The sequence below is a fragment of the Cygnus atratus genome, chromosome 2 (genome assembly GCF_013377495.2).
Source record: "Cygnus atratus isolate AKBS03 ecotype Queensland, Australia chromosome 2, CAtr_DNAZoo_HiC_assembly, whole genome shotgun sequence".
NCBI classification, from domain to species: Eukaryota; Metazoa; Chordata; class Aves; order Anseriformes; family Anatidae; genus Cygnus; species Cygnus atratus.
In genome coordinates, this window is record NC_066363.1 from 136,256,131 (window position 1) to 136,268,425 (window position 12,295).

The 12,295-nt window shown below is 43.1% G+C and overlaps 1 protein-coding gene across 3 annotated transcripts in view; it reads left to right on the top strand.

Moving 5' to 3' along the window:
* Positions 1–502: 502 nt before the first annotated feature.
* DPY19L4 (dpy-19 like 4) overlaps positions 503–12,295 on the top strand; it is a 29,417-nt gene continuing 17,624 nt past the window's right edge. Inside the window, exons 1-10 of one of the 3 annotated variants that reach the window (XM_035546470.2) lie at positions 503–644; positions 3,516–3,623; positions 4,565–4,689; positions 5,300–5,390; positions 7,094–7,215; positions 8,053–8,198; positions 9,928–10,051; positions 10,619–10,753; positions 11,556–11,687; positions 11,777–11,875. In XM_035546470.2, the coding sequence (XP_035402363.2) occupies positions 503–644; positions 3,516–3,623; positions 4,565–4,689; positions 5,300–5,390; positions 7,094–7,215; positions 8,053–8,198; positions 9,928–10,051; positions 10,619–10,753; positions 11,556–11,687; positions 11,777–11,875 (1,224 nt within the window). The remainder of the gene's footprint in view (positions 645–3,515; positions 3,624–4,564; positions 4,690–5,299; positions 5,391–7,093; positions 7,216–8,052; positions 8,199–9,927; positions 10,052–10,618; positions 10,754–11,555; positions 11,688–11,776; positions 11,876–12,295) is intronic. The other 2 variants (XM_035546471.2, XM_035546472.2) reach the window with 2 other exon arrangements.

Genomic DNA, 12,295 nt, shown 5'->3' on the forward strand with positions numbered 1-12,295 from the left:
TTTCTGCCAAGACTAAGATCTGAGACTAAGAACTCTAGACCAAGATCCTATAAACCTTTGAACTTCTTGGCACCCTTTTAGCACACAGGGCTTTATATACTCCCCGTTATAGGAACTCACGGTGACCACCTGTGGGTAAACCCTTAGGGGGACCTCCTGAGGTGTGTCCCCCGGACGTGATTCAGGGACTGTACCACCCCAAGTGCCCCCAGGACGTGGTTCAGGCTCTGCACCACCCCGAGAGCAGCAAAGGAGCAGGTTATACTGCGACACCCGGGCACTGCTCCCACCCCAGCCGCCTGCCCACCGCCGGCTCAGCCGCGGGGGGCGCCCCTTCCCTCAGCAGCTGGGGCAGGGCGCCGCCATGTCGCGGTACGCCGCGGCTGCGCGCCGGCCGCCTCCCCTCGCCCCGCCGCCACGGTTCCGCCTCCCCTTCCACACACGGGGCGCCCGGAGGCGGCGGTAGGAAAGCCGGGGCCGGGCCGCTTCCCCTCGCCGGGGTATGCGAGAGCGCTGCCGGCCGCGGGGCCGAAGAGAGGCGGGCGGCGGCCGGAGAGCGGGCGGGGCGGCGGTGTCGCCCCCGAGAGAGCAGCGCGGGGCCCCGGCGGCGGGCGGCGGCGGCGGCAGGCGGGCGATGGAGGAAGGTGAGGGGCCGGGTGTCACCGCCATCCCTCGCCCCGTGGGGCTGCCCCGCCGCCGGGGAGGCCCGTGTGGGCGCTGCGGGGGGCAGGCTTCGTCCCCTTCCCCGCCTCAGGCCCGAGGGGGGCGGCCGGGGGCAGCCCGGGGGCGCGGGGCTCCTCTGTGCAGGCAGCCCCCATTTATTTGCCCCCAGGGGTTTTCTGTGGGGTGCCCCTTTGTGGGGCTGGGGGGTGGCGTTTGGCTTAACTGGGGAGCACGGCCGGGAGTGGGCATCTTGAGGAATAGGGGAGCAAAGGAGCTGTGCGACGCGCTGTGTCCCAGCTCTCCTAATTTTGGAGGCTTTCTGGGCTGGATGTGGGCTCCGTGGCAGCAGCGCCCAGGGGTTTGTGCTGCTGGGATGCACACATCTGCCCCTGGGGCTGTGCGAGCTCTGTGGTGTCAGCTCAGACCCCTGAAGGCCACGGTGTGTGGTGGGGGACCTGCTGCTGGCCTGGCGCACGGCGTCTGGGCCATCGCTTCTGGTGCCAGTGCTGGAAAACAGAACCCCTCACTGGTGTCTGTTCACCCTGCGGGTGCACTTCCCTGGCTTGTAGGTCTCTGTTGTGCTTCTCTTGGTCATCTTTTTCTGCAGACTGAGGAAAATATCCTAACACGCTTACTTGAGATGTGAATGGGAGCCACTGCGCAGCCTTGATCCTTATTGGGGTCCCTCTCTGAAAGTTTCCTAGTCCTGCTTTATCCTTCTTCCAATAAGAGGACAAAAATCGCAGATAGTGGTCACTTTACTGGTAAAAAATGGATTAAAAGAGTGGCACACAGGAGCAGTGACTCTGCAACAGAAACACAAAACTAAGTGGAACACGATCACTAAATGAGTTAAAAAACTTAAGGGAACTTGCAGGGAACTGGGGAGCGATCGTGGATAGAAAATTGCTTGCTGGATAGAGAGACACTAGAGGCTGTGTCATCAGTTCAAAATGCTAGATTATTTTTAGTCGTCACCTTGGTTGACTTTCATTTCACCCCATTTAAAAGGATTCGTGGAAGTGGAAACAGCATTTTTCTTGTTTGAGGCAGCTGCAAGTTAAACAGAAATAGCATCCTTGGATCTTCCTTTATTATTGTTTCTTCTGAGGGGGAAATCTATTGAGCAGTTTTCAAATTGAGGTGAAGATCACTTGCTGACTGAGGTGTAGTGGTTTCAGAATTAGAGTTTGAAATTGTTTTTTCTTTAGGAGTTTTCTATTGGTGCTGCTAACTGTAAACTTTACAAGCATTTTACATTCGAGTTTGGTTCACTAATAATATGCTAAAAATAATGAAAGAAATGCGTTTTCCTCCAGCGTTCTCACTGCGACTTCTTTGGTCGTAACTAGGGTGGCAAGGACAGACAGTTGTCTTTCCAAGCAATCTGCACATTCTGGTGATGTAAATATTTTCTCCCGTTTTATCTTGTCTGATACAAATGACTTACAGTTGCAGTGCACTCTGTGTTTGCATTGCTGATTGATTTAAGGACACGAAGAGTTACCAGTATACCTTTCGTTTTGGATTGACCTAATGGTAAATGCGATATTGAGTGCCTTAAGCATTGTTTTGTTGAATATTGGTCTAATTCTTGTTATGTTTAAGAAGCTAGACGTTTTCTATTCATTTTACCATGAAAAATGATACAATTGAGATCTTGGTCTGCTTAGAATAAGTTATAATTGCTTTGAAAATCCCATTAAAACACAAAGGCAGGTTCAATGTTATGGGCAGACACCACTTTAACCGGTTGTTTATACTACTATCCTGTTTCTGACTTCTGAATCTAATAGTTGGGGTTTAAAAGTAGATCGATTTAGATGTGAAGTAATACACCGCCAGAGTAATTAGCAGCTTTATTGTGGGATGGCAAGAATGACGCTTGGAGTTTAATGTTGAATGGCTGCATGGAAGCTCTGTTTTAAGTCCAGAAGAATCATTGGTCGAAGTTTTGTAGCCTCTGTAGGTCAAATTAGATATCTGCCAAAAGGACTGGAGTGCGAATTACAGATAACCCTTTTCCTCACGCTTCTAAAATTATACTAAGTATTGTGGGGCGTCATCTTGAATATAGTAGCTATAGCAGATATTTTGCAACGAGTCTTTTTGAATGGACACTTGCACTCAGAGAATTAGCCTGGTTACTTCTCAGACCGTAAAATAAATGGACCAGGGCTTCACACTGCTGTTGTGTACAGAAAACAGAAGCCAAGGTCCTCAGTCATGGTGTGAAACGAGCTATGTGGCCTACCAGACCGGGCCTTTTCATTCTGTATTACACTAAGAATTCATAAGTCGGCTTAATTCCAATAGATTTGGAAGCAGGAAAAGTGTTATGATGAAAGCTTTTATAAAGTCAATGTAACATGAAGATCAGACAGCTCAATTTAAAAGCAGTGGCTAGCCCAGTTTTTACATAACAGTAATGTGCCAAGTGTGCTACTCTACTAAAGCCGTGTAAAACCAGAATGAGAGTAGTATGGAATTGACACCAATCTCTCCCAGTGTCAACACCAACTCATCTAAAGTTCCTCTTTCCTTCATTTCTATAAAATGTTAACGAGGGAGTAAAACAGCTAACTTCCAGTTTGATTCAGGGTAATCCCAGAGTATGACCTCAAGAGAAAATTACTGATTTTCCCTAAGGAATAACTAGGGATTGATTTCTGTGTAGTTATAACATTATTTTAGTTATGCATATGAAATAGTTTAGCTGAGTCTTTTTGTCAAATGTATTTGCTGTGTGGCTGAATCCCTGGCGATAACTGGCTGTTACCTGCTGCTGCGTGGATTTCTCAGAGTGTGATTTTAGGTATTCTGTTGCAATAACTTCAGAAAAATGTCTTCAGGGGCAGCAGACCTGCGACAGAGGAGGAAACAAAACTGCACAGAATCTGACAAAATGGCTCCAGAGGAGAGAAACAAAGAAAACTCGAAGCTGGGAAGATCGCCAAAATGTAAGCTACAGAATTTTTAGCCAACTTCTGATTTCTTTTTTTCATATTCTTTTACATTTTATGGGAAGATATTTCTAGCACAGTAATTTATAACAGACTTGCTTTGCATTAGGTTTTTGAATGTTTCAAGAGAAAGCGTGCATGCACATTAGGATTCTTTAGTAATGACATTTTATGTATTGCAGAGTAAAATGCTAGTCCTGGGTTGTTTCAGTTGGAGGAGGGAGGTGTTAAGAATCTTATTGTTGGCTATTTGAGTACAGATAAACATTTTAATTGCGCCTGGAATTGTCTTTCAGTTGAGAAGCTGAAAGGCATGAATTAATGGTATTGAAACAATAGTCAAAAAGTCCTTACAGCTCTTCAAGGCACAGAACTAAAACCGGGTGTAATTTTATGCTAAAGCTCACCAAGCTACCAAAAACTTTTATGTTAAAAGCATATACCAACTTGAGGGAGCTACAGGGGAAAGAACGGGTAAAATTCAGATTATTTCCTTCCTTTTCCATTTGAAAAGCGGAATGGAGAATAGCATGTCTCAGCATTGGTGTTAAATGGGATTTGGTCACTTTTTTCTGTTGATGCATTTAAAGATTTTATGGTGTGTTGGACAAAATTAAGAATTTCTTCTCCGTGCTTGTAATTCATTTTTCCTTCTTGAAATTCCTTTGAAACTGAAGCTTGTTAGAACAGAGAGGAGTTTGCCGTGGAGCGTGTGGGTATTGTATCCAAAAGGCCTATGAAGCAGCGGTGAGAAATGAGAGAGAAAACTGCAGGAAAGGAACAGCAACACAGATCTTGATGGATCTGTGGTGATGGTGGTGGGCTAATTCTGATGCCGGTACGCTTACCTGCTGTTCAGCAACGAGTCACACTGAGGGCATACTGTTTGTGGTTTAAGTCCTCTGGACTACTTTAGCTTTTTCACTCTCCCTTTTCAGATTTGCTAATTCAACGGTTTGCGAAACTTTTCTTTGGCTGTCTCGCGGCAGTCACTAGTGGAATGATGTACGCTGTGTACCTCTCAACATACCACGAACGGAAATTCTGGTTTTCCAGCAGGCAGGTAAAGAAAAAGTTAAATTACTGAAACAAAAGCCAAATTGTTTCCTTGAAATTAAAGCCGATCCATGCCAGGTTGGAACTGCTTGCTTTCAGAATCCCGTGTCTTTCTGCTCAGGCCTCTGTCTTTGAAGTAGTTCCTTAAAAAAATAAGGTGTTTCTGCTACTGAGAGTAGTCTTGTCTTGTCATGTTTTTCTGTGTTTTCCCATGCCATCCTTTATAGTTGAAATAACTTTTCTAAAATTTGGATGAAAAAAAGGAAGCATAATGGGGTTGTGCAAACTAAACATCAGGGATGTGTGTTTTTTTAAGAACTGTATTGTTTAGCGAGGTGTGGAAAGTCAAACGAGATTCGGGTCTGAGAATATGAAATGATCCTGTGCATCTTGTGCTAACTTAGTATGTGGATTTGAGTTGCTCTGATTCCTAAGTTCTAGGGAGTGTTGTATACCTGACAGAGGTGCTGGGAAGATTAATGTTTTGTGGAATACTTTGAAGATGTACAGTGGAGTCATAACCATGTGCTGTCTTACAAAAGCAGTCTGTCTGAAAATATATGGTCTTCCATGGAAAGAGATTGCAGGAGGTGAATATTTATTTATTTTTTTTCTAGGAACTTGAACGAGAAATTACATTTCAGGGTGACAGCGCCATTTATTACTCATTCTATAAAGAACTGCTAAAGGCTCCTTCCTTTGAAAGAGGTACAAAAACGTTTATTTTATTAACCTTGAAAAGTTCTGTTCTCTTTTTGGAGGCAGTTATAACTGCTGCAGACTAAGGAGGCTGATTTTTATACTCCTGTATAGGCATATTGGTCAGATTTATAAAAACTGCACGCTGACCTAACTTTCCAGAGTAGGATTAATGTTATGCTGATACTGCCACATATGTTATCGTCGGGTTTGCCCATGCTATGTCGTTGATTTTTAGCTCTGTAAGCGTATTGTTCTTGAATTTGGAAACGGGGCATGGAAATTACTGTTTCATCCCATCAGAAGGTAGAACAGTTTCTGTCAAGAGATGATCTGCTCCGTCCTGTCCCTGCCAGCAGTTTCTAAACCTGTCAGCTGTGATGAGTACTTGTTGATGAGGGCTGAGCAAGGGGGACAGAAACCAAGAGGGAGGAGAACGAGCTGGGTGGCAGTGGTTTCTCCTCCCTTTGTGCTCCTTTTTATCCTGCGCTGGCTCTGGAGGTCACCACCATCCATAACTGGGTCAGGTTCTTGAACCAGTGGAAAATGAAAACGGCGAAAAGAAGCTCGAACGGTTCTGTGCTATTTTAGTGAGTTCGGAAGAGCACAGGGGGAAAGGTGAGACTGCTGGGAGGGAGGGAGGAGTGACCAGCCCTGTCTTGCAGCAGCCAGCTGTTGAATTAGTTCAGTCCTCTTATGAAACCTCATCCTAAGCCAGTTAAACTTTATGGGTATAGTTTTATTGGTAGCGGTTTCCCAGCTGATGCGTAGCATATGTCAGCAGTGTGCAACAGGGCTTTGGAACAGTCGATTCCTTATTATCTCTGGGAAGATTACCCGTGCTGGCGATGGATGGGCTGCCTCATTCACAGGCGTGCTGCAGCTGGCTCTGCAAACAGGTAGACTCGTGTGTCTACGAGGCATTTAGGAGGCATGCAGTTTTCAAAGGCTTTCATGGCCCTGCTGAGCCCAGATTTGAGCTCTGTAAGACCTGGCTTGGCCTGCAGAGAACCAGATGCAGACCACACACCAAGATGCATTCAGAGCTGGAAACAGTAATCTTCTTTGCTGCACTGTTGTTGGGTTTATTGTTCTTTCTTTTTTTTTTTTATGGATTATTTTTCTCCTTCCCTCCATTGTCCTAAATAATGACAAGTTATTTTTTAAATTACAATGTCTCTGAGCGATGTGTCCTACAAGTATGCCAACTTCAGCTTCATCTCAATCCCACACAAAGGCATGTTGTGTTAGGTGAGTGGTCCTTAGAAGTCTCAGAAATGCAGGGCTGGGAACGTTGATGAGGCCGTGGAGTCTGACCTCTCTGTGGAGACAAGTTTAATACGTCCTGCTCATCCCTGGTAGACTTTGTCTCGCTTCTTAAGAAGCTCCTGTGAAGGTGAACTGTAGGGAGCTTGTTCCAGGACTGCATCAATGTGTTTTACCTGAAAAGACTACACGTTAGCTGATTAGTTTTGGACCTTCCACTTAAAGACTAGTTCAAAAAACGGTAATGATTTTGTTGCAATATCAATAGGTTGGAACAGCACCTAGCACAGTAATTTCTTCTTCCTTTTAAAATCAGAAATGATGAATCAGGTAATTGCTTCAGCGTCCAAATCGGTTTCCCCCTGCCTTTGAGTATACTTCTCATCCCTTTTAAGAAGAGCAATAGTAAGTGCTTCCAGGAATAATATATTTTCTTTTGTCTGTAGGTGTTTATGAGTTGACACACAACAATAAGACAATATCGCTGAAGACGATAAATGCAGTCCAGCAAATGACTTTGTACCCAGAATTGATTGCCAGTGTGTTGTACCAAGCATCTGGTAGTGAAGTATGTGCGTTTCTCCTGCTTCCTGTGCTTTCAGCGTATGTGTGTGTGACTTGCCATGTTGTGCACAGTAAATACATGCAATTTTTCTGGAGTGAATCGAGCTAAGCGTACCATCAGGTTCTCCTCAATTCCCATCAGTCTTTGGAATAGGATGGGGGGTGGGGGAGTTACATGCACTAAACCTTTCTGTCTGTTATTTCTTTACTTCTGCAAACCCCTTAGAAGTGCTGAGAGGATCTGTGCCATCCGTTAAAAGCACAAAAGTTAGGTCCTTCAGAGTACTGACCAGTGCTACCTGTCTCTATCCATTCAGTATAGGTAACAGGGAAACAGATTTTTGTAGGTGAACCTTTTGTCTCTTTCTGCTCCACTTGGGCTTTGTTCTGCTTACGCTGCATACTCGTGTCCTCCCTTATGCTCTCTCATTTAACTTTTTTATTTTTATATGTTCTCCTCTGTGTTTGGAACCATTTTTACCACATCTTTACCTTTCCAAGTTCCTCTCTTACCTACTTTCTTTCAGTAGCCCAATGAACTTTATATCTCACTGCAGCATGGATTCTTTAAATCTGACCCGTGCAGAGTTCATGCTGTAGCAAATACAAAAATCCTGGCACTAGCAAGCTGAGTCCTGAGTGTGCTGTCAGTAAACACGGCTTCGTTCTCCCTGAGCCCAAAAGAAAAGCATGCTTGATCCTCTCCTAGAATTGAGGCCGTCTCTTACCTGTTTGTAAAGCACCTAGCACGCTGTTAGCAATATGCATATAGTAAGTAGCAATACTTTCCAGCTTCAGCTCAGTTGCCGCTATGTCTCTTCGTTTTTATTTGTAATTTCAGGAAGTTATTGAGCCAGTGTATTTCTACATTGGTATAGTTTTTGGACTGCAGGGAATTTATGTGACTGCATTGTTTGTAACCAGTTGGGTTATGAGTGGGACTTGGCTGGCAGGAATGCTGACTGTAGCATGGTTCATTATTAACAGGTAAGAAAAACATCTTTCTACAATCTAGTTTGTCACTAAGGCGTTTGAAAATATGAGAGTGGGTTAAAATGCTTTCTGTTAAACTTTGTGTTCTCGTTGTGAGAGCGGGCTCTTGTGCTGAATACAAAGGGTTTCCCGGAGATGCACTGACTCTGACGATGCCTTGGGTAATGGAAATAGTCTCTTGTCGTCCAAACCAGCCACGCTGTCAGTTGGCCTGAGCTCATGGCTGTGTGTGAATACATGGGTGTTTTCACACGAGTCCATTTTGCAAAAAACATTCATCAGAAGGTTTTGGTTTTGTTCTGATGAAGAATAAAAACAAATTTCTGAAGTTGCTGAAAAGAGAAGTATTGTCTGTGGCCAGCTCCAAACATTGTGACCATTGTTCTGTTGCTTAGAAGGAAATGACCAAGTGCATTTTTTCTATGAAGGATCCTTGATTATTATTATTTTTTTAATCTTCTTTTTGTAGATTTTTTTTTGTGCAATGTGGAATCTTCTTAGATGATTCTGACCTCAACATTTTTTTCATTTTGTAACGTTTCACTTGCATGAAAATGCCCCTTCCTTTTGTGAAACACCACAATAATAGGGAACTTCATGTAGGCAATGAGAACTTGTGTTCTCATTCCTGGTTTGTCACCAAATAGCTCTGGGGCTTTCTGTGAACTTGAGAGTACTTATTTGCCCTGAAAAATGTTGAAATCCTTTTTAAAAAAAGAAAAAAAGGACACAAAAAGCTATGGAAGAGCGAAGTGTTAGAGATGTACTTTTAAAGTTGAGCTGTTGGGAAGCGTCTCTTAGGAGTGTGAAGTCATCATGACCAAATCCGTGATTAATGGCTAAAAATACTGCTCATCAAGCTGATGTGAGCAGTGGAAAGTAGGAAAAATGGTGGATAAATCTGTATTTTTTTCAGCAGCAGAGAAGATTAAACACTGTTAACAAATTGAATGGTCTGGTAGTTTAAAAAAAAAAAAGCTCCAAGTACTCCTCTGTGAGGCGCTTCAGAGGTAAAAATGAAAGGTGACGCTTTCAAGTACCTAAACGATAAAGGAGCTTGAGGCTCCTTTTTAAAAGCACAGTAGACACAAAGAAGACTATGTACCTCTGAAATCGATGGCTTTGATCACATTTGAAAGCACGACTTGTGCTTCTAAGTTGCTTTAGCACTTTTTAAAACTTTCTCCTCCAGTTCCAATTGTGCAGGTACTGTCAAGTCACTCCACGAGAAGATCCTGCTGCTGTCCTGTCCCATGCTTCCCATCCGCCTTTAATCCCTCGTTTTGCTGGGGAGAATTTTCCCCGTAGGCCAAGAATCTGCTGGTGCTGCTGCTGCACTGCTTTGGATTCGGAGTATGTTGTGCTCTATTGCCTAAGCTGCTTTTTAAAACATAGGAGAACAGAAAAGGCTCTTCTCTCTCAGCTGATGCTCATGGTAACATGAAAAGCTGCTGTTCCAGCAGTGGTCCCCAGCCTTTGGGTTTGTAAATGCCACCTGATATGGAGTTGTGCTGAATAAGTGAGTCAAGATTGGACCTTCCACGCTGATATTAAATTCGTGATCTGCATCAGCAGCAAAATTGTGCCCGTGTTGCTTTAAACCTGATACAGGAAAAGCTTGCTTGCGAGGCCACGCTGGTAACTGGAAGTGACATGTAGGCTTTCCTTGATATTTTTGTTCCGTAAATCTTTAATAATTTTGTTTGTCTGTACTTTATTCTAGGACAGATACAACAAGAATTGATTACTCCATACCATCAAGGGAAAATTGGGCTTTGCCATATTTTGCATGTCAAGTAGCAGCTCTCACAGGCTATTTAAAAAAAAACCTAAATTGTTCTGCAGAGGTAAAACTAAATTAATTTCTTAATAAAGAGTTGGTGGTGGAACTGTGCTCTAGAGTAGTTACCTCTTTGTCGCTACTGCCCTGCTAGGGAGGAAACTGTAGACGTTTTGTTTGTCCTTCTCAAAGCCGCCACTTGGATTTCTCCTAGGCACGTGTGGTTTTTGCTAAGCGAGTCGTGCCCTGCCCTGTTATGCCCCCGTGAGGGTTTAGAGAGAACAGTGTGGGAATCAGCTGTGTGCTGTCTTTTTTAAGATAAACAGATGCCGAATGTTTCTCAATATGCAGCCTGTTTCATTTCTTTTCCTGTTGCTTGGAGAAGATGGTGGTAACTTCCTCTCCCTGTCTCTCTGTCGGAGGTGTTTCTTTTGATTGGCTTTCAGTGTTTTTGAATGTTTCAGTAATGACTTTTTTCCATCTGAGAAGGTATTAAGTACGTCTGAATGCAGTATTTTATTTATCTCCTAAAATAGTGAATTTCTGTAATTCCTGTTTTAATGACCTCTCAGTTACTTAGTGACAGAGATGCGTAGGTATCAAATTAATGCTTTGCTGTTCTTGTTTTCTCTAGAAGTTTTGTTACCTTCTGGTGAGTGCTTCAACGTACACCTTCATGATGATGTGGGAGTACAGTCATTATCTCCTGTTTGTCCAGGCCGTGTCTCTTTTTCTGCTTGACAGCTTTGCTCTGGCACAGACAGAAAAGGTATTAAAACTCATCGACCTCCTGGTAGTTGGGGACTTAAATACAGCCTCAGAGGTGCCTGCCATACACACTGCTCAGGAGCTCATAGATCGAGTGATTACTCGAGTGTCTGGCAGCCTGGGTCCAGCTAAAGTGCACGTCCTGTCCTTTGGAAGAATGAAATGGCTTAAAATTTGCTCTCCTTTGGCCTGCTGTGTTTCAGACAGCTTCCCTAACAAAAGGGCAGAACCTAAAGAAAGCCCCAAGGCCTGAAAACATCCTCGGAGAGATGGCCACCCCAGATGGCCCACCCTATACTGATACAGTCAGTGAATAATGCAAATGCTGTAGGCTAACTAGTAACTGTTTATTCAATATGAGAAAGTATTTGAAATTCTTCTGCAAAATGGTTCTTAGAAATGTAACAGTAAGACATTTTTCCTTAGCCTTTTCCTATGGTTCCTGCTTCATACTTGCGTGCCTTCGAGTTTTCCTAGATGTGACGTCAGTTTCAAACTGCGTGCAGGAATAATTGGTCACCTCTTCTTTCAGTTGCTTTTATATGTTCTTCAGCAGAAGAAAATACTACTACTTGGGGCATTTTTACAGATTTCCCATGAAGCAGTCTGGTTACTGAATCTGACCAGGGCCATTTTGATGTGAAATACTTTTCACAGCCAAATGGTACCCTGCTAGATTCCTAGCCTTGAGGATAAAGATTTATCCATTAAATCCCCTAATTAACAGGAAAATGAAGTGAACTACCTCCTGCTCTAGAAAGCAAAATGTATATCCACTGTAATTTATTTTGTTTCTTCAACAGGTGCATGAAGTATACAAAATCTACTTGTTTTCTCTCCTCTTGGGGTACCTATTGCAGTTTGAAAATTCAGCCTTACTAGTGTCGCCGCTACTAAGTCTTGTAGCAGCTCTAATGCTCTCTAAATGCCTTCAGGTAACTAGACTCTCCTCCAGCTCTGAACGTAGTTTTTATTATTTCAACGGAACTCCAAATGATACGACATTCTTAACATATTTTTGCAGATGAATATGAAGAAAGGTACATTTTTATCAAGATTGCTGAAAATTATGTACATTTATTTGGTACTCACAATAACGCTGATGCTAAACTTCTTATTAAAGGTAAGATTCATCTATAAAAAGTGATTTTAATTGTTATAATCTAAATGAAAAGCTACGGTTACCTTGAAAAAGTTTTTTGAAGTGTCGCTTATCTTTTTGGTCTGAGAGTTTGTAACTTAATTTATTGTGAATAGAGATAATAGAGTAAATTTTATATCTATATATTTATTTTAAAACCTTTAACAACCCAAGCAGCTGTTTTTGTTGGGGGCTTTAGTCTTTTGGGTTGAGATTAAAGCATAGTATGGAAATACTCTTTAAATCACACACTAGTTATTTCATAAATGTGTTTTTTGTTATAACTTGGATGGTTTCTACCAATTGGGTTAGATATTAAAACAGTATTCTTGTGCGTGGAAAAGAGCTAGTAGGCTTAGGGTAGATGTTAACTTTCAGTGGGATTTTAACCTGGTCTTAGGT